At 41.8% G+C, this 25,759-nt stretch overlaps 1 protein-coding gene and 1 pseudogene across 5 annotated transcripts in view; both read right to left on the reverse strand.

Moving 5' to 3' along the window:
* The window catches only part of UBR5 (ubiquitin protein ligase E3 component n-recognin 5), a 152,695-nt gene extending 127,467 nt beyond the window's left edge, over nucleotides 1-25,228 (reverse strand). For 3 of the 5 annotated variants that reach the window (XR_004026242.1, XM_030795425.1, XM_030795424.1), the window contains exon 1: nucleotides 24,683-24,757. Coding sequence is in view for 4 of the 5 variants with exons in the window: in XM_030795425.1 (XP_030651285.1) it covers nucleotides 24,683-24,744 (62 nt within the window). In the remaining variant the exon portion in view is untranslated. Of the gene's footprint in view, nucleotides 1-24,682 lie in introns of all 5 variants that reach the window. The other 2 variants (XM_030795423.1, XM_030795422.1) reach the window with 2 other exon arrangements.
* LOC115830747 lies at nucleotides 891-1,000 on the reverse strand (annotated as a pseudogene).
* Nucleotides 25,229-25,759: the final 531 nt, after the last annotated feature.

Here is a 25,759-nt window from a genome sequence, read left to right on the forward strand (position 1 = left end):
AGATCACACCACGGCACTCCAGCTCAGGCAACAGAGTGAGACTCTGTCAAAAAAAAAAAAAAAAAAAAGGAAGGAAGGAAGGAAAAAAGGAAAAGCTCCTCTGTGATACACTGAGCTCTGTAATTCTTTAGCCATTGTTTTTGTCTTGGCTTCAAGAAAGTCTAAAAACTGTTTCTACTTAATTTGACACTTCACTAACATTTCTACCAACTTTCCCATCTAGAACTTCTTACTCCTTCCCCTCTGTTAGACCCAGGCAGACCCTTAAAAACTGTCTAGTCTCACATCCTTGTCTTGTGAGTAACAAGAAGGCTTTCCGATATAAGGCCTCTTTTGATTAGAAACAAAATATGTGATGTATAAAACATATGTGTAAAATAAACACACGATTTTTTTTCACATTCACACAAAAGATCCTGCAACTTCATCACATATTCAATAAAAACTGCAAAATACCCAAGAAAAATGGCACATATACTAATAGCCCCTTGAAAACTGACCACAAATAATATCAAAATACTCTCTTAGGCACAGATATGAAATAATAAGCCCTATTTCCAATAAACTTTACATGCCAACAGATGTGTCTTCTTCGTATTAATCATACTGGCAAGCTACACATTTATTTCAACAATAATGCCCCACACCCAAAAGATTTTTGGAGTTTTCCTTTTGGAAGTGACATTAAGATTTCTTTAGAATGCCACTACATACCCAGTCCCCAGTATAATGCCTGACACACAGTAGGCATGCAAACTATTAAATGAATATACATGATAGTAGTATTTCAGTGCAGACATGTCTCTGAAAATAGAAAACATTCAGTCCTAAAGCTTACTAATTTAATTAAATGGATGATGAAGCCGAGTAGTTCTTTTTTCTTTTTTTCGTATCAGAAGAGTAACGTGCTGATGACGTCATAACAAGGTTTGAGGGTGGCACATATCACATATGCATATGAACACCTAATCGTCACGCTTATAATAGACTACAAAACGATCCTGAGTAGTTTTTACAAAATACTATTTCATAGAAAATACACCCTGAGTCTGAGCAGAGTCATAGTAAAGAACTAATCGCTAGCTCACATTTCAATCTTTAAGTCTCAGAATACATCAAATGCTTCACATTTCCTAAACAATGCACCTAATCAATCACCTCACTATATAAGTAATACTAGTGATGTCAAAGAAACACATTTATATTGACTTGCCTTGTGATTCTGACCTAGATGCTTTTAAGGGGGCCTCTGTGATGTTAAACCAACTGTCGAGTTCAATAATTCTCTCAGGAAATTGTTTGTTAGTAGTTACACTTCCATAATATGTATTATTCTGTCCAATGCCATAAATGTTAAGTCCTTATAGTTTGTTTTCAAATACATAGTATCAGTCTTTTCTAAAACATTCATAGTACCCAAATCTCTTTCTAAATAATTATGCTTTACTATTATCATTTTTCTTAATGATCACAGTGGTTTAAAAGAAATCTATAAATTATTTGATACTTCTCCCATCAAGAGGTAGAGTCTAATTACTCTTCCTCATACAGAAGCTAGCCTGATGCCTTGCTTCTCGCAAAGGTAATGAGGCAGAAGTGACGCTGCAAAACTTCTAAGGCTAGGTCATAAAAAGGAATTCCAGCCTGGTTTTATTTCTTGGGATGCATGCCTTTGAAACTCTGAGCTACCATGTTAAGGACTCTGGCTAATAGAAGTCTCCATGTTAAAGAGACTACACAGATAGAGATGCCTAAGGAATCCCAGCTGTTGCAGACCCCAGTTGTTTGAGTCTTTAAATGAAGAAGCCTTCTAGATGACTCCAGCATTTGACTGCAACTATATGAGAAACATAGAGTAAGAACCACCTAGCAAGTACTGTCAATTCCCAGAAGAGATAATAATAATATATGATTGTTGTTTTACCCATTAAGTTTGGGTTGGTTTACTGCCCAGCAATAAAAAATCAGGATGATGAACAAAGAAAGAACCTCAACATTTTCTTGGGCCCTGGCTCCATTGGTATATGACTAAAGCCTCATTTATGCTTCATCTTTACTATCTTCCTTTTACTGCACTACATTTAAAAAACAAATTTTCTTCCTATTAATATTAAGGATTTTTTTTCTTTTTTGAGACAGAGTCTCGCTCTGTCACCCAGGCTGGACTGCAGTGGCACAATCTTGGCTCACTGCAAGCTCTGCCTCTCGGGTTCACGCCATTCTCCTGCCTTGGCCTCCCAAGTAGCTAGGACTACAGGCGCCCGCCACCACGCCTGGCTAATTTTTTGTATTTTTAGTAGAGACGAGGTTTCACTGTGTTAGCCAGGATGGTCTTGATCTCCTGACCTCATGATCCGCCCACCTCGGCCTCCCAAAGTGTTGGGATTACAGGCGTGAACCACCGTGCCCAGCCAAGGATTATTTCTTAAAAAAATAAAAAAACTTTCCATTAATTTACATCTATGAACTTCCTTCAACATTTATTTCAAATACTTATTTACAAATCTATTTAACCATAGACTCACCTGAATAGCACGTTTGCTCAAAATAAAAGCCAATCCTTATGTAGTATCAAGAAGCAACACTTTGGGGCAGGCATGGTGGCTCACACCTGTAATCCCAGTACTTTGGGAGGCTGAGGTGGGCAGATCACTTGAGGTCAGGAGTTCAAGACCAACTGGCCAAAATGGTGAAACCCCATCTCTACTAAAAATACAAAAATTAGCCTAGCGTGGTGGCAGGCGCCTGTAATCCCAGCTACTCGGAAGGCTGAGCCGAGATCGTGCCACTGCACTCCAGCCTTGGCAACAGCGAGACTCTGTCTCAAAAAAAAAAAAAAAAAAAAAAAAAAAAAAGCCACACTTTCATATATACAACTGACAGGCCAATTCTCAACAATCACACCCGGTAATGTATACTAATAGAATGTTATTTCCTCATCCCTGCAGTCAGGAGAGTGCATAAGGAAACCAAAGTTGACAAAGCCAAAACCCTCACCAACCATTAATCTCTTAGAAAAATGGTCTCCAAACATCCCTGTAAATTTAACAAGTGCACAAACTGGCCTATCGCTTCCACATCTTTTGAAGCTAAGCCACTGCTAGTCATAGGATGTTAATCTGACAATACCATGTAGTCCAACGCAAAATATTGCAAAATGAAGCTGCGAATCCTGCAAAAGGTACAAGACTTCATGAGGTCTAGAGAAAGCAATGTTGAGAAATGCAACAAAACATACATACACATCAGTGACAAACAAACAAACATATACACAGACCAATTAAAAGACAATGAATATCGAGGCTGGGTGTGGTGGCTCACCCCTGTAATCCCAACACTTTGGGAGGCCGAGGCGGGAGAATCCCTAGAGCCCAAGAGTTTAAGATCAGCCTGGGCACCATAGTGAGATCCCATCTCTACTTCAGAGGCCAAGGTGGGAGAAATCACTTCAGCCTGGGAGGTTGATGCTGCAGTGTACAGTGATGGTGCCACTGCACTCCATCCTGGGCAACACAGCAAGACCCTGTCTCAAAGAAAAGAAAGCTGAAAGTGACAACTGTGCTTTAACATAGAATGTCAACATCAAATGATTACATGTAGCCCTTGGAAAAACCACAAATATGTTTGTACAAATTACTCCACGATAAAATTCAAATGAAACCAAATGCAGCATGTGAACTTTGACTGAACTCTGGTTTAAAAATTCCCACTATTATACACAGGCATTTTGAGGACAGGTGGAGAAAAATGAGTATACACTGAGTATTGGATGATATTAGGGAATTTTTGTTAATTTCCTATAAAGTGTGATAATGGTAAAGTGGCTACATAGAAAAAGGAGAAAAAGGTTCATATTTAGAAGATACAAGCACATGCATTTAAAAATGAAGTAAACTTTCAAATAGTTCAAAGCTATTTATATACACACATATTTTGCAAATATAGCAAAATCTTAGTAAGTTAAGCAGGAATATCATCACCCTTATTCAGCCAAGAAGTTACAGAAGATAACATCCTCCTCCATCTACAATCCTTAGGATTAAAGGTTTTCTTACAAAAGGGAGGGGGGAAATATGTCAGAAGCGTTCAAACCACAGCAAATCCATCCTGAATTGCAGATGCTGGTTAAAGTAAGGCTGAGACCTACTAGGCCGCGTTCCCAGACGGTTAGGCATTCTAAGTCACAGGATGAGATAGAAGGTCAGCACAAGATATAGGTCATAAAGACCTTGCTGATAAAACAGGTAGCAGTAAAGAAGCCAGCTAAAACCCATCAAAACCGGGAGGGCAATGTAAGTGACCTCTGGTAGTCCTCACTGCTATACTCCCAACAGTGCCATGACAGTTTACGAATACCATGGCAATGTCAGGAAGTTACCCTATATGGTCTAAAAAGGGGAGGAATCCTCAGTTCCTAGTAATTGCCTACCCCCTTTCCAGAAAAACTCATGAATAATCCCTATTATTAAGATCAGAAAATAACATTCTATCAGTATATGTTACCAGTGTGATTGTTGAGAGTTGGCCTGTCAGGTGTATTATTTACTAGGGTATATGCTATTGTTTAGCATATGATCAAGAAATAACCATAAAAATTAGCAATCAGCAGCCTTTGGGGACTGCTCTGCCTACGGAGTAGCCATTCTCTATTCCTTTACCTTTTTAATAAACTTGCTTTCACTTAAAAACAAAATTTACCGAATCTAGAAGGTATTATCTACCATCTAGGTTATCCAGATAATTCATTGTTCATTCTTTCAATTCTTCTGCATGTTTGAAAATGTTTACAATAGAATACTGGAAAAAACAAAAATTAAAATCTCACTAAAGCTACACACACGCACACACACACCTCCCAGTCAAGAATCTCCATTTAAGGAAGGCCTCCTAAAGAAAATACAGAAAAAAAAAAAAGGTAAAGTTATAATGTGCTCTCTTTCAATGTTATCAGGACTATTAGATACCAAAAAAAAAAAACTTCCAAAGACTTGATTCATTCTTTATCCTAAAGATCAGAATATAGTGACAAGAACTAGTTTTTATAAAAATACAGGATTCTGCTTAGTTTTGAAGTTCAAATTAATAGAGATATATGCTAATGTACCTCAGGCACTAGGGATGCAAAGGCAACAATGAGCCTGTTATCAAAGAGGTCCCCTACAGCTCTCCCAGATGACACTCACAAGCACAAACTGAAGGAAGAGCAAGTTTAAAGAGTAGCACTGCACCAAAGATAAGAATGTGTCATAAATCACTTACATACTACAAAGAATAGTAGTTCAATGGGCTTTCCCATCATTTTCAACTGATTACAATTTTTAATAAGACATTTCAAATAGATAAAATGTATGAAAATTAAACACTACAGATTTCAAAAGTGTTTCATGCAAAATCTTGTCACTAGAATGTGAACTCCACAGGGGCAGACATTTTTGCCTGTTTTCCTGACTGATGTAGTCCAAGTGTCTGACCCAAAACAAGCCCTCAGTAAATTATTTGTTGACTAACAATGAGTGAATGAAACTTTAAGTCAATTTTTTTAAATGCCTTATGGGAATCTTCATTTATATTTAAGTTATGATGAAAATTCTGGTCAATTTACTAGGGGAAAAAAAGGGCTTAAATTTTACTACAATTTTTTTTACAAGTTGTCTTCTCCCAGAGTTAATTCTGAATGTAAAAACGGAAACAATAGGCGGTGGTTTACGCTAGTAATCCCAGCAGTTTGGGAGGCCAAGACAGGCAGATCACGAGGTCAAGAGTTCGAGACCAGCGTGGCCAACATGGTAAAACCCCGTCTCTACTAAAAATACAAAAAATTAGCCAGGCATGGTAGCACACGCCTGTAGTCCCAGCTACTCAGGAAGCTGAGGCAGGAGAATCGCTTGAACCTGGGAGGCGGAGGTTGCAATGAGCCGAGATCACGCCACTGCACCCCAGTCAGAGGGACAGAGCAAAGTTTCTTTTAAGAAGTTTCTAGAGCCAGGCATGGTGGCTCATGCCTGTAATCCCAGCACTTTGAGAGGCTGAGGAAGGCGGATCACTTGAGGCCAGGAGTTCGAGACCAGCCTGGCCAGCATGGCAAAACTCCATCTCTACTAAAAATACAAAAATTAGCCGAGCATGGTGGCACACGCCTGGAGTCCCAGCTGCTCTGGAGGCTGAGGCACAAGAATTGCTTGAACCAGGGAGGCGGTGGTTGCAGTGAGCCAAGATCCTGCCACTGCACTCCAGCCTGGGCGACAGAGCGAGACTCTGTCTTAAAAACTAACAACAAAAAGTTTCTGGAGGAAAAAATATTTCAGATGAAACTAAATTACTATTCTTTATTCAATGATTTTCACATTCTTATTTTAAGTGAATAGTTAAATAAGGTAAAACACTTTCCCAGGAATTTATTCTTTTTCTTGAGACGGACTCTCGTTCTCGCCCAGGATGGAGTGCAGTGGCACAGTCTCGGCTCACTGCAACCTCTGCCTCCCGGGTTCAAGCCATTCTCCTGCCTCAGCTTCCTGAGTAGCTGGGATTACATTCGCACACCACCACGCCCAGCTAATTTTTGTATTTTTAGTAGAGACAGGGTTTCACCATCTTGGTCAGGCTGGTCTCTTAACTCCTGACCTCATCATCTGTCCGCCTTGGCCTCCCAAAGTGCTGGGGTTACAGGTGTGAGCCACCGTGTCCGGCCAGAATTTATTCTATTATTAAAATAATATATACTCATATATAGAAGTATATAAAATACAAAATCATATCAAGAAATATCAAAAGTAATCAACCATAACCCAGAGGCAAGTATACCGTCATTTTGTTTTAGCATTTATGAAACTTTAGTCTTTACCACAGTTAATATTATGGACTTTTTCACCTCTTAGATAGAAAAACACATTGTCTTTTATTCAGCTCCGTGATTCTATTGGTCTCTCCGAAAGATCTGCAGTTTTTTTCCCAATAACAGTGAGGCATTTGAACTGAATCATCCATTCAAGCTTGATCATCCTCATTAACAATAGTAAATACCAACAACTTGGCTGGAGAGAGGTGAAGTACATTCTTTGTAGCCACAAAATCAAGCAACTTGCCTACATGGAAAATGGAATTCACACCCCTTAGTGCACTGGTTCCATTACTCTATGCCTAACCCTTAGTGTACTGGTTCCATTACTCTATGCCTAACCAACTACATTAACCAGTTATGGCCAGGCCTAGCACATCCTATTTACTTGATCATGATATGACCAAAGTCACTACTGAAGATAATTAACAAGGTATCCTTTTCTACAAGAAAATTATTCAACTGATTTGAAACTCTATGTACTCATCAGTCTAAGCATTCTGGGCTTCTTTTAGTTCCTCACATACACAGCAGTCTCTCACCTTAGGGTCTCCACATATGCTGTTTCTTCTGCCTAGAGAGCTCTTCCAGTTCTTAACACCTTGTCCTACGTCCTACATCCTACAGCCCTCCCACCAGCCTCTCTCAGCCTACATCCTTTTCATTCACTATGCCTATTCTCATTTTCAACACTTCTTCAGGTAAGCCTTTCCCCTGCCCAAGACTGAACTGGTGCTTCCAGTGAAGAATCCTGAACTTTCTCTTTTCACTGTACTTGTCACACTGTCCTGTAATTGTCTCTTTTTCATGAACCAAACACCACCACCAGACACCCAAGACTAGAACTGACAGGTAGCAGATGCCCCCAAATCTTGCTGAATAAACACTCTTTTAATGATTTCACATATATATATATTTATATATATATATATACACACACACACACACCTGTTTAGATACATATACACAGTGTATTCATAGTTATAATTACATATATACACAAACATACATATACACAAACAGTGTGTGTTCACATTAATATATAATTACATACACACACACGTAGAAAAACAAGTAACTTCCTCTACCCTTTTCAAAGGAAAAGCAATAAGGCTAAGTTAATGTAGGGTGGAGTCTTTGCCACTTAATTAATCATCTAAGCACTCCAGCCCTCAGTTTCCTCAGCTATAAACTAAAATAATAAAATCGTCCTTGGTGTAAAGTTTTGATGAACATCTCAAAACATTCTATTCAGCAGTGTCAAGTCACAAGGTAATATCTATTACAGTCTAATACACAGAACAACGGGTTTCCTGGAAAATAGAAGCTAAAAAGCTTCTCATTGAGCACGTGGCAGTTCTAGGACCTACTAAACAGCATTCCCAAAAAACAAGAGCAACACACTTAACCCATTAGAAATCAAAGGTAAACATTTTCAAACTCAGAAGGTGACATGCCATCATCAGTGCGCTTTTGCTTTATCATATACTTGATAAAGCTGCACTCCAGCCTGAGTGACAGAGTGAGACTCCATGTCAAAAATAAAATCAAATAAAGGGGGAAGGGGTGGGGGAGCAATACCGAAGACCTGGGGGGGATGTTTTTTAAGAGCTCCTCTTCAGTTAAACTAACCAGATAGCAAGAGCTTAGAAAGCTCTATTTTCTGTCCACTACTCCTAAATACCTATTAGAATAAGTACAAAAAAAGTAGAAGAGCAGGTCTGAGGCAGGAAATAAAAATCAAACCTTAAAATGGCAGAACTGGCCAACATATATCAAATGTAACTCATAGAACAGTATCTATAGCTCTACAGTCACACAGATTCAAGGCTGAAACAAACTTTCAGACATTAAATACACCTCCTCATCTTACAAATGAGTAAAATGAAACTCACTGCATGAAAATGACTATGTGACTGTTTAGTGGAATGACCAAGCCTCCTAACTCCAACTCTATAGTCTTTCCAGTTCTCAGAGCTCTCTTCCATAGGGCCTGTCTGTGGTAGGTACACAGTATCTTTCGGATACACAGTATCATTCTTTAAATTCTGCAGGAATTGCTTGATAATTAGTGTTAATATCATAAAACAAACTTTCCAAAGATAGATAAAATTTTACTACAAAACTTAACAGACATATCTAAACTCAAATATATATATATATATATATATATATATATATATATTTTTTTTTTTTTTTTTCCTTGAAACAGAGTCTCGCTCTGTCACCAGACTGGACTGCAGTGGCGTGATCTCGGCTCAGTGCAACCTCGGACTCCCCGGTTCAAGCAATTCTCCTGCCTCAGCCTCCCAAGTAGCTGGGATTACAGGCACACGCCACCATGCCCAGCTATTTTTTTTTTGTATTTTTAGTAGAGACAGGAGTTTCACCTTGTTGGCCAGGATGGTCTCAATCTCCTGACCTCGTGATCTGCCCATCTCAGCCTCCCTAAGTGCTGGGATTACAGACGTGAGCCACCACGCCCAGCCTGGTCTCATTTTTAAGTATCTCTGTGCGAGCAGCATTTGAAGAGGCCACATAGTCAATCCCAGCCTGTGCACAATGAGCAAACAGACTCTCTGCAAGGCTCAGATATCCTATCTTCCCTCCATCAATGCCTATAAACCAAAATTCACCAAGCTCAAGAAAACTGAAGGAAGAGGATAAACCAGTCCCCACATCCTGCAACCTAGTCTTCAAAGTCCTTCCTACACAACCATTAGATCCTTCTTCCCTATCACTTATATTATCAATTAGCACTTAATTCCTTCTTTACATGTCTGTCTCCTCATCAAACTGAAAGCTCCATGAGGGCAGAGGCCAGCCATCTTTGTATTCCAGTGTATACACAGGTTAGCTGGCAAAGTATTTGTTGTATTGAGTTAAAGAATAAAAATCTAGCCAGGCGCAGTGGCTCACGCCTGTAATCCCAGTACTTTGGGAGGCCAAGGCAGACGGATCACCTGAGGTCAGGAGTTCGAGATCAGCCTCGCCAATATGCCGAAATCCTGTCTCTACTAAAAATACAAAAAATTAGCCAGGTGTGGTGGCAGGCACCTGTAATCCCAGCTACTCGGGAGGCTGAGGCAGGAGAATCGCTTGAACCCAGGAGGTGGAGGGTGCAGTGAGCCGAGATTGCCATTGCACTCCACCCTGGGCTACAAGAGCGAAACTCTACCACAAACAAACAAAAAAAAATTTTTCCCACTTTCCTTGTTCACTTATTTTCCATTCATCAACATAATTAAGTAAAAGAAATCATGGACAATCATAGATTCACAGTTCTTTCTCCCTCTGAGTAATTCTATAATACAAAAACCCTTTTCCAAATATTCCATGTTCATAGATTGGAAGAATCAGTATTATTAAATGTCTATACTACCCAAAGCAATCTATACATTCAATGCAATCTCTATCAAAATACCAATGACATTCTTCACAGAAATAGAAAATACAATCCTAAAATTTATATGGAACCACAGAAGACCCAAAATAGCCAAAGCTATCCTGAGCAAAATAACAAAATTGGAGGAATCACATTACCTGACTTCAAAGTATACTACAGAGCTATAGTAACCAAAAAAGCATGCTACTGGCATAAGAACAGACACATAGACCAATGGAACAGAAACGAGAACCCAGAAACAAATCCATACATTTACAGTGAACTCATTTTCAACAAAGGTGCCAAGAACATATACTGGGGAAAAAACAGTCTCTTCAATAAATGGTGCTCAGAAAATTGGATGTCCATATGCAGAAGAATAAAATTAGACCCCTGTCTCTCACCATACTCAGAAATCAAATTGAAATGGATTAAACTTAAATCTAAGAGCTCAAAGTTTGAAATTTCCCCCCAAAAAATTGGGGAAACTCTCCAGGACATTGGACTGGGCAAAGACTTCTTGAGTAATACCCTACAAGCACAGGCAACTAAAGCAAAAATGGACAAATGAGATCACATCAAGTTAAAAAGCTTCTGCAGGCTGGGCGTGGTGGCTCATGCCTGTAATCCCAGCACTTTGGGAGGCCAAGGAGGCTGGATCACGAGGTCAGGTTCGAGACAAGCCTGGCCAACATGGTCAAACCCTGTCTCTACTAAAAATACAAAAATTAGCCAGGCATGGTGGTGGGCACCTGTAATCCCAGGTACTCAGGAGGCTAAGGCAGGAGAATCGCTTGAACCCAGGAGGCAGAGGTTGCAGTGAGCCGAGATCGCACCACTGCACTCCAGCCTAGGCAACAGAGCAAGACTCCATCTCAAAATAAATAAATAAATAAATAAATAAAATAAAAAGCTTCTGCAAAGCAAACAATCCACCAAGTGAAGAGACAATACACAAAATGGGAGAAAATATTTACAAACTATCCATCTGATGAGATTAATAAGGAGAATATATAAGGAGCTCAAACAACTCTATAAGAAAAAATCTAAAATCTAATTAAAAATGAGCAAAAGGTCTGAATAGACATTTCTCAAAAGACATATAAATGGCAAACAGGTATATGATGAAAAAAAGCTATTCCCTACCACAATCACAAGAGCATGGAAATAGGAGTTTAAAAAAAGACCAAATGATCTAGCCCAACTCTCTCATTTTACAAATGTTGTATCATTTACTCAAGGTCATATCATCATATGGCCAGTTAGTGTCTGATACAAACAACAAATTCATGATCTTGCTTACTCCAACTTACATTCTATCTACCACCACATCAGACTGTCTAAAAATTTAAATCACTACATAATATACATTGTCTCATCAATTTTTTTTTTTTTTTGAGACGGAGTCTCACTCTGTCACCCAGGCTGAAGTGCAATGGCGCGATCTCAGCTTACTGCACCCTCCACCTCCCGGGTTCAAGTGATTCTCCTGCCTCAGCCTCCTGAGTAGCTGGGATTACAGGTGCTCACCAACACGCCCGGCTAATTTTTGTACTTTTAGTAAAGACAGGGTTCGTCACATTGGCCGTGCTGGTCTCGAACTCCTGACCTCAGGTGATTGGCCAGCTTCGGCCTCCCAAAGTGCTGAGATTACAGGCGTGAGCCATCGTGCCCAGCCTATATCTCATCAATTTACAATCACATCTAAAAATGCAAAGTTTTCTTTAAACTATGTCTTCAAATCTACGTTATCTTAGAATAAACAATTTTTGGCTGGGTGCAGTGGCTCACACCTGTAATCTGAACACTTTGGGAGGCCAAAGCGGGTGGATCACGAGGTCAGGAGTTCGAGACCAGCCTGGCCAACATGGTGAAACTCAGTCTCTACTAAAAATACAAAAAATTAGCTGGGCGTGGTGGCAGTCGCCTGTAGTCCCAGCTACTCAGGAGGCTGAGGCAGGAGAACTGCTTGAATCCAGGAGGTGGAGGTTGCAGTGAGCCGAGATGGCACCGCTGCACTCCAGCGTGGGCGACAGAGCAAGACTGTCTCAAAAAAAAAAAAAAATTCAAAAATGCACATGGGGAATATGTTTCTATCTCTAGTATTTTGACATGGATGCCAAAAATATCTGGCATAATATGTCATCATTGAAGGAAGTTGGGTGATGGATCCATGGTACCCCTCTGTACCAATTTTGCATCTTCTTTTGAGTCTGAAATTATTTCAAAATAAAAGCTTAGAAAAACAAGCTAGGTGCAGTGGCACTCACCTATAATCCTAGCTACTTGTCTGTAATCCCAGCTACTCAGGAAGCTGAGGCAAGAGGGTTGCTTGAGCCCAGGAGTTCAAGATCAGCCTAGGCAACATAGCAAGACCCTGTCTCAAAAAAAAAAGAAAGGTAGAAAAACAATACATGGCATACCCACCTGATGCCACTCCCTGAGCTCGCTAATCTATAACCTCACTCTTCTCCAAGCTTTCCCCCTGAGCCAGAGAAAGTTCCAAACACTTCTCAACCCAAAGTTTCAGGACGGTTTGGTGTGGCAATTGAAACATACCAGCCATCCCTGGCCTAGCACACTTTTTGCACATGAGAAGCACACAAGCATTTACTCAACAAGAAAAACGAATCTGACACTGTTCTCAAACTCTGTGCAGGCAATAGCATGGCAAATATTTACACAGCCCAAACTCTACCTCTTGTAGCAGTCTTTCATAGTGTTACTATCTATGCATGAGCCTCATTTCTCCCAATTAGACTGTGACCTTACAAGCACCGAAATGCATTTTAAAAAGCTATCCTTTTAGTATCTCACAGTTGTGTAGAGGACCTAGAATTTATGTAACAATCTAAATTTTTCCAATTTCATGGTTAAAAAAAAGAAGCGAACAAAAACAAACTACTCTAGCTTAGGGAGAGAAAGACACAAAATCAAGGAACAGGAAAATATCCTATTCTCAAACAGACAGGTATAAAACCTGTAAGTCTAAGGGGAAAAGGAAGGTTGGAGGCAGTGAAGAACTGGCAAGTCTGGCCCTATTTGCCATCATCAATTAATGTTAAGACAAAGAAAAGAGGGTAAGAGCCTTTTTACACAGTGGTCTTCAAGCTTTGCTGCTCCTGATGACAGTCCATCCCATGAGAACTACTGTTTTAAATCAAGAGACCTCCTAACTGGGAAAAGCCACCACAATCCATGATTTTACTACAATTTGACTAGGTTATGTTACTCATACAATAATTTCAATTCAACTGTCAGAAAAACCTTCTACTTTAAAAAAAAAAAAAAAGCTTAAACATATCATGTTCCCAAATCCCCAAAAAATGCTATTACCTCTCAAGAACGTCTTAAAATTGACGAAAGGAAGACAAAGACTGAATCGTCATGTCAATTGAAGAAGCTTTTTACATTCCCAGAGCCCTCTGAAGAGCAGAGAGACCCCAGGGAAAAGCAAAATACCAACTGTCTTCGAGTCCCTGCCACTCTAGAGTTTCATGAAACCAGAAACCATCAGGGATGGTATGGGGTGGCTGCTAATTCCTGTACTGTACTACAGTACTGACTCCTGTCTCTGCAGGCAAGTGTCGTTATGTACTCTTCAGTAGCTCTCAGCTCTCAAAAGTAGCAGAAAGATGAACAGATGCCAACAAAATCAGCCCACATGTCATCTCTGACCTGCAAACTATGGCCTGCCAACCTACACTACAGAAGTCACTAATTTCTGTTTCTGCATCCCCTAGGCAGTGACAAAATCCTACCAGGAATCATCTCATGTAGCAGCAATTTGGGGTCATCCTCCTATTGGCAACTATAGGAGGCAAAAAAAAAAAGTACTTCCCCCAAAAAACAACTACAGAAACAAAAGGTCCCACTGCCCATACTCCCCCTACTGAATTATTCTCTTATCTACATATAATAATCAGAATACCTGATAAGCAGAAAAAACACAATCACTTAAGGAAAACACCTAAGGATTTCCTGGAGATGAAGACAAGTTTAAACATCACTAGAAATATAAGCCTATTAAGAGAATGAATGTTTAGCCAGGCATGGTGGCTCATGCTTATAATCCGAGCACTTTGGGGGCTGAGGCAGGAGAATCACTTGAGTCTCAGAGTTTGAGACCAGCCTGGGCAACATGGTGAAACCCCATCTCTATGAAAAATACAAAAATTAGCCAGGTGTGGTGGCACGCACCTGTAGTCCCAGCTACTAGGGAAGCTGAGGTGGGAGGACTACCTGAGCCTGGGAGATTGAGATTGCAGTGAGCCAATATTGCATCCCTGCACTCCAGCCTGAGTGACAGAGCGAGACCTTGTCTCAAAAAAAAAAAAAAAAAGAAAGTGAATGTATGTTTATAAACTACACTCGCCCACAATTTCATAAAAATCGTTTGATTGCTGATGCTTCCTTAAAAGACTTAAAGTAGGGTTTGTAGAGGCAGATGATGCTACAGAGCAATAATTGGACAAGTTCGAATTACTTCTGGACAAGAAACAAAGCCACTACTACAACGTAAGAGAACAGATAATCAGCTGAAAAACCTAATACCCCTCTCCCCAAAGCCTTCTATATAAAACTCTGTTTTCTTCATTTAGAAATTAAAATAACCCTACCATATTGTCTGTGCTTTCTTAGCTTTCTCCATCAAATTAACTTCCTAATCTCAAATTTAGCTTTTCTTAAGGCTTAAAAAACCATCTTCCTCCACTTCTCACTTCATAACAAGGAGGCTGTCATGGAAAACACCCAAATGAATTTCCACCATGTCCCTAAGTGTTCTTGGAGACACAGGTAAGGCCATCTCTGGAGTTCTAGGTTGTCTGTGAGGTAGACCTGGTATCTGAATTCAAGTAAAGACCTGGAATACCTCATCACCTGAATTCTGAACAGCAGATTCATGCTGGAGCAGAGCCAATTTCTTCTATATCACAGAAATGGAGCCTGAACTCTTGGAGAAGAATATAAAAACTTATCTACTGATCCATTCATCACAGTGCTTTGTAGACTAGCCACTATCATAAGCTTTATAACTAGCAATCTAGAATACAACCATTACATTTAATGGAATTCTAAAATATAATCTTTTTACATATACTAGTATGTTTTTTAATTAACACAAAAATGTGCTGTCAAGAAAAATTTAGGTTTTTATTATCAGTGGACTTTTCCTACGAAAAATATTGTAATAAATTGAAGCCAAGAAAAACTTCAGGCCAGCCATGGTGTCTCCTGCCTGTAATCCCAGCATTTTGGGAGGCCAAAGTGGGAAGACAGCTTGAGGCCAGGAGTCTGAGACCAGCCTGGGCAACACAGCAAGACCATGTCTCTAATTTTAAAGAAATAAATAAGGCCAGGCACAGTCATTCATGCCTGTAATCCCAGCACCTTGGAGAGGCTGAGATGGGATAATTGCTTGAGCCCAGGAGTTCGAGACCAGCCTGGGCAACATAGACTCCATCTCTATAAAAAATTAAAAATTAGCCAGGTGTGGTAATGCAAGCCTGTAGTCCCAGATACTCAGGAGGCTGAGGCAGGAGGATCGCTTGAGCCCAGAAGGTCAAGGCTGCAGTGAGCCATGTTCACATCACTACACTCCAGCCTGGGCAATAGAGCGAGAGCCTGTCTCAAAAAAAATTAAAACAATAAATAAACAAGAAAAAAATAAAGACTAAAGAATAGTTAGAAAGAGTAAATTACCCAAATTTATATCAGCTAGAAAGCAGATTTAAAAATTGTGGTACAGTCATGAAATAAGTACTACTTTTGTTTGTTTGTTTTGAGACTGAGTCTCACTCTGTTGTCCAGGCTGGAATGCAATGGCACAATCTTGACTCACTGCAACCTCCATCTTCCCGGTTCAAGCAATGAAAATACTACTTTTAATATAAAAGAAGAAACTACTACATGCTGCAACACAGATCTGTCGCAAAAGCATTGTTCTAAGCAAAAGAAAACAGACACATGATTCCATTTCTATGAAATTCAAAAAGGAAAAATATTACAGTGAGAGAAAGCAGAACAATGGTTGCTAGGTAGCCAGGACCTAGCCTAGGGGGAAGTGACTGAAAATACAAAGGGAACAAGGTAACTTTTTGGGGTGATGAAAATGTTCTGTACCTGGATTGTGGTGGTGGTTACACAACTGTACATATTTGCCGAAATTCATCAAACTGTACACCTAAAATGGGTTAATTTTACTGAATGTAAAGTATAACTCAATAAAGATGAAAGAGTCAAAGACATTTTATTAGGTGATACTGTCAGAAATTGAACAAATAACAGTACTTTAGCAGTGCAATTAACATAAATTGTGTATTTACAAGTAAAATAACATTAAATATTAATACCTTCTTTAATATCCTGACAAAATGACAATGTTACAAAGCATGGTTATCTAAGAATTTATCGTATTTCTAATTTTGAAGGGGTTTTGTTACCACTACGCTGATTGTCTCAAGAAAGTAATAAGAAATATGATCTCAGAGAATAATTTCTTACAGCCAAGTTCAGTTGACTAATACCTCACCTATTAATTTATGAAAATGCTGCAAACTTTTCACATGACAATCTTATTTCTCAAAGAGACCCCATGAAAAAAATCACTTAATTTCAAGAATCCTGTCTTATCAACATTATCTAACAATTACAAGTGACTGCTGACAAAAAATGCTGTCATACCGGAGGTTAAGAAGTTATAGCAATGGCTGGGGGCGGTGGCTCACGCTTGTAATCCCAGCACTTTGGGAGGCCGAGGCAGGCAGATCATGAGGTCAGGAGATCGAGACCATGGTGAAACCCCGTCTCTACTAAAAATACAAACAATTAGCCGGGCGTGGTGGCAGGCGCCTGTAGTCCCAGCTACACAGAGAGGCTGAGGCAGGAGAATGGCGTGAACCCGGGAGGCGGAGCTTGCAGTGAGCCAAGATTGCGCCACTGCACTCCAGCCTGGGTGACAGAGCAAGATTCCGTCTCAAAAAAAAAAAAAAAGAAGTTATAGCACTGAGGCCTGGCACAGTGAGTGGCTCACGCCTGTAATCCCAACACCCTGGGAGGCTGAGGCAGGTGAACACCTGAGGTCGGGAGTTCAAGACCAGCCTGACCAATATGGTCAAACCCCGTCTCCACTAAAAATACAAAATTAGCCAGGTGTGGTGGCTCACGCCTGTAATCTCAGCTACTTGGGAAGCTGAGGCAGGAGAATCACTTGAACCCAGGAGGCGGAAGTTGCAGTGAGCAGAGATCACGCCACTGCACTCGATCCTGGGCAACAAGAGCAAAACTCCATCTCAAAAAAAAAAAAAAAAAGTTATAGCACTGAGCTTTAAGGAACTAATTAATTCCCCAGTGGCCTCTTCTTCTAAGGTTACAATCCAAACAAGTTTCTCTTATTCTATGAATGTCAAATTTTTTAACATGTTAGAACCCAATCAGCTTTATTAAGTAAAATTATCAAAACTGTCCATTAGAAATAAGCGTTTATGAGACAACAGGAAAATCTGGGCAATTTTGTTATTAAGATTTTTTTCAGGTTTTTTTTAAAGGCTTCATATTTTGAAATATATAGTGAAGATACAGCAATTAAAATACCTGATAGAGGAGAATAAATGGGGAGAGAGTTGAAATCAGATTGGCCATGAGTTGACAACTGTTGAGACTGGGTGATGGCAACATGGTTGTTCATCATACTATTCTCTCTACTCTTGTATATGCTTAAAATTTTCCAAAATAAAAGGCTTAAAAATAATACTCAGGGGAAAACTTAAAAACCAGTTCTAAAAATAAACCAACAATTCATAACCACAGTGAGCCAAGAGAAGAGGCTATTCTCATTTGACCAAGAGCCAAGGAGCCAAAATGACAGAAACATGGATGCTAACTGGAGTCTGTTTTCTTAATTAGAAATATGTATAATATGGGCGAGCGCAGTGGCTCCCGCCTGTAATCCCAACACTTTGGGAGGCCTAGGCGGGCAGATCATGAGGTCAGGAGTTCGAGACCAGCCTGACCAACACGGTGAAACCCCATCTCTACTAAAAATACAAAAATTAGCCAGGTATGGTGGCGTGCGCCTGCGCCAAGATGGCGCCACTGCATTCCAGCGTGGGAAAGAGTGAGACTCAAAAAACAAAATAAATATGTATGATAAAATGAGGGAGGGGAGACATTAAGTATATCCTCCTGTAACATAAAATTGCTCCCTTTAATATACCTTATAAGACCTACGTTCGTGTAACTCAGTCTTCAGCAATTAAATTTTCCTCTGGAAACTATTTCCTAAATAACCTAATTGTCTAATGGTTACGGAAAAAAACCCTGACCTTTTTAAATTTCATCTATTATTCCTAGTCGTATTCCTGTGTATCCTGTAATTTTCTTCACAAGTGTCTGTTTATTCCTAGGCCTATGATTCAGTCACAGATTTCCTGATTTATAAAATTGCTCTGCCTTTGTTTTGATTTTCTATGTTGTTTGGCTATTCTATACCCTGTTGTTAATCTTAAGAAATTCATTTAAACATTTTAGTTAGGCCAGACTGTACTTTTCCAATACAATAAATCTAGTATTGGCTTTTTATTGTTTGTTTTTGAGATGGAGTCTCGCTCTGTCACTCAAGCTGGAGTGCAGCGGCGCAATCTTGGCTCACTGCAACCTCTGCCTCCCAGGTTCAAGCAATTCTCCTGCCTCAGCCTCTTGAGTAGCTGCAACTACAGGCATGCGCCACCACGCCCAGCTAATTTTTGTATTTTTAGTACAGATGGGGTTTCACCATGTTGGCCAGGCTGGTCTCAAACTTCTGACCTCAGATGATCCGCCCACCTCAGCCTCCCAAAGTGCTGGGATTACAGGCATGAGCCACCGCACCTGGCATAATGCATTTAGTATTGCTTTTAGGTAACAATCTCAATAATCAAATGGTGAGATTTTTCACTGATTTGGTGATATGATGCTCTCTCCCACACAACCTAATGCCTGGGGGGGGGGGTTTTGCATGATTTTTTTTGTTTTTTTTTTTTGTTTCTTGGTGCAGCACAGTAAAATTTCAAGCAGCTTTCAACTATCATAACCTTTACTCACCACAACCTTTGTTATGCTTCATATAATCCCTGGCGTTATTTTCTGGCTCCTACTGAGAGGGTGAAGATATCCCTGAGTCTTTAAAACCTCTAAGTTCTTAATAAACATAATGAGCACTCACTGAATGCCAAGACTTGTGCAAAAACACACTTTCTATGCCAACACTATCCAAGAGAACTTTCAGTGACGATGGCACTGCTCTGTATCTGCACTGTCCAATGTGGTAGTGAGTAGCTACGTGGGGCTACAGTGCACTTAAAATGTGACTAGCTACGGATGAAGTGACTTAAATTTTTATTTAATTTTAATTAATCTTAATTAATTAATTTTTTTTTTTTTGAGACACAGTCTTGCTCTGTCGCCCAGGCTGGAGTGCAGTGGCGCGATCTCAGCTCACTGCAACCTCTGCCTCACGGGCTCAAGCTCTGTCTCACGGGCTCAAGCAATTCTCCTGCCTCAACCTCTTGAGTAGCTGGGATTAAAGGCGTCCACCACCACACCCGGCTAATTTTTGTATTTTTAGTAGAGACCGGGTTTCACCATGTTGGCCAAGCTAAGGGGTCTTGAACTCCTGACCTCAAGTGATTCGCTCACCTCAGCCACCCAAAGTGCTGGGATTACAGGCGTGAGCCACTGTACGGGCCTTAATCTTAATTTAAATAGTCATGTTTTAAAAATTAAGAATATATATTGTGGCCAGGCACATTGGCTCATGCCTGTAATCCCAGCATTTTGGGAGGCTGAGGCAGATGGATCACCTGAGGTTAGGCTCAAGAGCAGCCTACCCAACATGACGAAACCCCATCTCTATTAAAAATACAAAAATTAGCCAGACATAGTGGTGTGCGTCTGTAATCCCAGCTACTTGGGAGGCTGAGGAGGGAGAATCGCTTGAACCCAGGAGGTGGATGTTGCATTGAGCCGAGATCGGGCCACTGCTTCCAGCCTAGGAGACAAAGCAAAACTGTGTCTCAAAAAAGAAAAAAAAAAGAATGTATATTGCTTGAAATATTCTTCATAAAAGGCATTTTGACTTATTTTTACAACTAAATGCATTGAAGATCATCTAGGATAGGCTTCCTTAACCTTAGCACAACTGACATTTTGGACCCCGTAATTCTTTGTTGTGGGGGCTATCCTATGCATTATAGGATGTTTAGCAGCCTCTCTGGCCTCCATCCACTAGAGGCCAGTAGCAATGCCCCAGCTGTGACAATAAAAAAATGTCTCCAGACACTGCCCAATAAGTGGAGGGGGTTGGGTGCGGAGGGTGCAAAATCACACCAAGCTGAGAAGTACTAATCTAGAACTAAGAGTCGATTCTGCTCTCAATGCTAAGGATATTCTAGGGCAACTTTTTTGAGTTCCTGCTTTGCTATCTGGAAACCAGGCGACACATAAAAAGTTAAAAGTAACCATCTCTTCGTAATGTTTTCCACAGAATCCACATTATAATATTGATCTTTTCCCATCCACTGTCTCAACTGTTCCTCCCTGACCTTGAGGAGAGTGCTACACCTAATTCAGAGATTGATGTGGGGGGTTCTAAGAGGTTAAATGACTAGGCTACCAGCACAGAGTTTGAAACTCCTGTCTATAGTATCTTACCTTGTGTTATGACACCTGAAAGGGAAACTCCTTAGAGAAAAATCCTTTTGATATGACAATCTCAATAAAGACTGCTTATGATTGCACAATACACTGTAATGCCAAAAGGCAAATCTCACAGGAAAATGCCACATACAGACAAGCAATGAGAACTGGTTTGTTTTGTAACTAACCTGCATCTTGAAGAATAATTCAGGACAAGGACAATGAATGCCATAACCACATCACCTTAAGAAGACCTATCCTAACCTAGTACCAAGAAAAGGTTAAGAGGGTCAGCCTCTGAAGAAAAGGCATAAACCAATTAGGAGCCCTGGAGAGAGCAGTTGACGGGAAAATGGAATCAAAACTCTAAGACAGGTGGCCACACTGCCTGAAGGCTGGGATGTCTGAGACAGCACAACCATTCTGGAACACGAGCCACGTGAAGTGGAATGGAGCCCTGGACTTAAAAAAAAAAAAAAAAAAAAAAAAAGTCAGGAGACCCATCAGGTGGACCTCAGCTGTCTCTCAGTAGTTGTAGCCCTGCATAAACACTGTAAATCTCTGTGCCTATTTTTTCAGCTCATTAGTGAGGCACTTTCCAGGCTATTAGTGAGGCAGGCCTTTCCAGCTCTCCCCTCAAGCTCGAAGAACCACATTCTTTATATTGTTTTACTGTTTCTCTGAGACAATGTCTTAAGCAGGAACATAGTACTAACTCAAGAAATCCATTGGAAAGGAGGTCCAAAGTATCTGGGCACTGAATGGTTTCAATTCAGCTCAATGAATATTTGCTTGAGGGCCCAGCATTCTGTGCCAGCATTCTGGGAAGTCACAGCCAACATCCTCTTCTTTCCACCCCGGCCATCCCCACCTGTATTTGTCAATTTCATCCTGGCATCATTATTATTCATTATTGGCAAGTCTGAAAACACAAATTACCAAAAAAAAGATACTTTTTTATGCTTTGTACATTTTAGACACTTGAGACATCAGACTATGATGCTGAACAAAATATTTGACTTTTTAACAGGATGTGGGTAAAGAAAGAAAACGTATTTGGAGAAGAAAACACTACTGTTTTGAGGACCAAGTTTTCTTCAACTGAGCAATTTATTTGCAGTACCATTCTGCCTGTCTAATCTTACTACTTTTAGTCCAAAGTATAAAGTCTATTTACACCCTTTTCATACATAACTATGATTATCATTTGTGACTCTCATACATTTCTCATAATAAAAAAAGTCAAGCTACAGTAGCAGTCTCTTTTTTATTGCCCAAACTTACTAAAACTTGGTAAAGTTTTTATCTTTAGATGAAAATACGCTTATTCTAGTTAATTAAAAGGTTCCAGAAAACCAGCCTCTTTTGGAAACAGATTTTTCTCAAGTGACAGGTTGATCCTATTACTTTACAAGTAGGTATGCAAAAGGAGCCTTCCTTTTGAAAGGGAAACACAGAACAGCTCCTGCCACAAATCAGCTACTTCAAAACTTGGGATATGTGCCTATTTTAAGTGCTGCCTTCACAAATAAAAGACAAGACATGTTTACCGCTACTACATACAACCATACAGCTCTTTATAATTTCACCTACAGCACCTTTCTATTTTTCAAATATCTGCCACCGTGATGCACATGTTATGACTTGTCTACTTTTTTCCTAACTTCATGAAATTAAAAGTCACAATGATCTAAATATTTTTAATGTTGTATAATGATAGAAGAATCAAACAAAGCTGACTGTTTATACTAGGAATGGAAAAAGAAGAGTTAGCATTTAAAAAGATACATTACTTGTAAATTTCTCAAATAGCTGAAGCAAAAGGAATGCTCAAAAATGAATCAAAGTGCCCAACACAACCGCAAAATAGGTTTTGGCATGCACAGTCAACTGAGTAAACTAGTCAGGATTCTTGGTACATAAAGTTAGGACTAATACAGAAAACATGCCCTACCTCTCTTCTCTCTGGTGCAATTTTCTAAGTAACAAGACAAGCACTACCAACATGGTTCTATTAATGACCGTAGAGCTATCCTCACTACTAGACTGTTTCTAAATTGTACCAAAAAATCTTATGTTAATCTCTCCAAAAGATCTTTAATGAAGTAAAATCAGGCTAAGAACCACATAACAAAATGTTAAATAACTTAAAAGTTATTTCAGAATTTAAAGGAACTATGTGACAACTCTGAGTAGTTAGTATTTTCAGTAAGTATTTCAAAAGATTCCCAAACATGTTAAATACAATATGGCTACAGCAAAGATTAGGCAAATCCGAACCAAGTGCAGAAACTAAACCGCCAGCTCTGGATTTAAAAGCTGTCTGCCCCACTTGAGGCGGTTAGATACACTGACACAAGAGGCCAGTATCTCAGCAGCAAGTTAGACCTCTTGCTCCCTCTGGGAAGCGCATGACAAATAGGGCATCATGCAACTTAAGTCACCCGGTCACTTAGGAAAAATTCTATCTAACTTCTAAACTTGGGACCAGATGGCCTTCTATACGCAAAAGAAACGTAGAGAGCAGTGAAGTACTGGGAGAGAGGAAGATTTAAAATGCTCCACTTTGTGATCCTGTAAACATTTAGCCCATCATTAGATGTGAGTCTTAGATTCTAAGACATGCTTTAATGGAGGCCTCCCTCAACCTCCTGAGTCTGTTTTCCAACACTGAAGGAACTTTTCCGGCTTTATCTCAGTTCCCTGAGAGCATGCGGCACTGCAACTCAATATTCTAAACTGGCAAGGAATGGTGGCGGAAGAAAGGGAGAAATCCAAATCAAAACAGCCTTCTTTTATAAAGACAAAAAATAAAATAAACTCATAATTCATCCTCCGCCCATAGCAAACCCAACCCAGAAATTTACAGCGTGTTAAGAAAAGCAGCATTGCGAACTGCAAACGTAAGAGTTTTCCTTTGACACTCTACGCATGGTTTTCAGCTGTCAAATTACAACTCAGGAAAACACTATCATTAGAATAGAAAAGGAAACAAAAAAGCTCGCACCACAGGGGCTAGTAGCAGGAGCTGCCAGCACCATTTCAGGAGGAGAGCAAAGAGAATCCAATGCACTTCCCCTCCCCCGCTTGAATCCATCCCCTCCCGGGGCAGGCAAACCTCACTGCAGGGGCTCAAATTTAATAATAATAACAATAATCATGGCGCTTCCTCCCTCACTCCCTCCCCCAACTATCACCTCCCCCTCCCCCGCTCCCAGCAATCTGCCGGGAATCGGCTTCTCTCCCCCACCCCACCCCGGGATCCCCAGGTCCAGACCACCCCACCGGACACAGCTGCCGGGGGCCCGGGACAAGACCAGCCCAGCCTACCCCGGGGCCCCTGGCCCCGCTTCTCCTCTTCCCTCTCTTTTTATCTCCACCATCCCCCATCCGCATTGTCTGTCTCAATTCAACTTTGACTAATATGGATTCCTCGGGCCTTGGCCGGGCAGTAATTACCGCCTGCCCCCCGGGAGCCAGAAACCTCCCCCCATCTCCGCCGAGTTCAACGCCGCTCCTTGCGGGAGGGGGGAGGGGGCTTACAGCGCGCTCTCCAGTCTACACCGCGGGTCCCGTCTACACCGCGCTCCCCCCGCGGCCCCCTGCCCCCGGGATCAGAAGTTTGCCCCGGAAGGAGCCTAGCAGGAGGCAATAAGGACCCCCGCACCCCACCCCAGCTGGCCGGCCGGCGCGTAAACACCCGCACCCGCCAGGCACGGCCCGTGGGGGAGGGAAGGGAGGAAAGGGCGCCCCTCCCCCCGCGCCCGCCGACCCGCCAGCCCTATTACCTGTCATTGAGCTGGTCCTCGGTGCCCGGCAGCGGGTGAACCACGAAATGGATGGACGTCATGGTGCTTTCCTTCTCGTCCTCCTCCCGAGGGCGGCCCCCTCCCGCTCTCGCCCGCCCCCCAGCCCTCTACCCCTCCCCAAAACCCACAGCCGCCGCCGCCTCCCAGTCCCCAAATGGAGGGAAGCAAATACGCAGGGGCCGCCGCCGCCTCCCTGCCAGGCGTGTGTCCGCGGCCCGGAGGGGCGGGCAGGAGGGCGAATCCACACGCCACCCGCTCCCCCGGCGACAGCGCGGAGTGCGAGGCTGGCGGCCGGGACCAGGGGCGCGCCGCCGGCCAGCGGCAGACGGGCGTTGGGAGAGGGGCGGCCGGGGGAGGAGAGGGGCGGCTGCTGGCTGCGGGCTACGGGGACGGTCTAGTCCCGGCGGCGGACGGGATCCGGACTAGGGGAGGTGGGGAAGGAGGGGAAAGAGATGAGCCCGCACCGCGCGTCACTAGCGAGAAGCCGCCGCCGCCGCCAACACCGCCGCCGCCATCTTCACTTCTGTCCCAGTTTCTCCGTCTCGCAGGCTCCGCTCCGGAGCGGCGGGGGAGGGGCAAACGGGAGGAGGAGGAGGGAGGAGATCGGCGGGCGGGGGCGCGGCGGCGAGAGACGGGGCTCCGGGAAACGGGCGGTAAGGCCCTCTCGATTGGGCGGCTCAACGTTGTCGGGCCACGACGCTGTAAGGCACGTGCCGATTGGTCCGTTCGGCTCCCGAGCCCAGCCCCCGCCGGGGGTGGGATGTCTCTAGAGTGAGTGTTCCGGAGAGCACGTGTTAGGGAAGGAGGAGGCTGCGGGCTAGCCTGCCGGGAGGGAGGGCAAGTGTGTGTCCCAAAGGAGGTGAGGAGGAAGAGGGGCTCTTGTGTTCTTTCGCCCGGATTCTCCTGGGGCAGCCCTAATTATTTGGCGGATCCTTAGGGGTTTCTTGTTGCTTCTCATCCTTCATCCGCAGTTGTATTTAAGGTGGAAGTTGGTAAAATCAGTTAAGGGGCAAGACATATACAGCCTTTTATTGGAAAAGTAAGGAAGTTATGTAA

The sequence above is a fragment of the Nomascus leucogenys genome, chromosome 16 (assembly GCF_006542625.1).
Source record: "Nomascus leucogenys isolate Asia chromosome 16, Asia_NLE_v1, whole genome shotgun sequence".
Lineage (NCBI taxonomy): Eukaryota > Metazoa > Chordata > Mammalia > Primates > Hylobatidae > Nomascus > Nomascus leucogenys.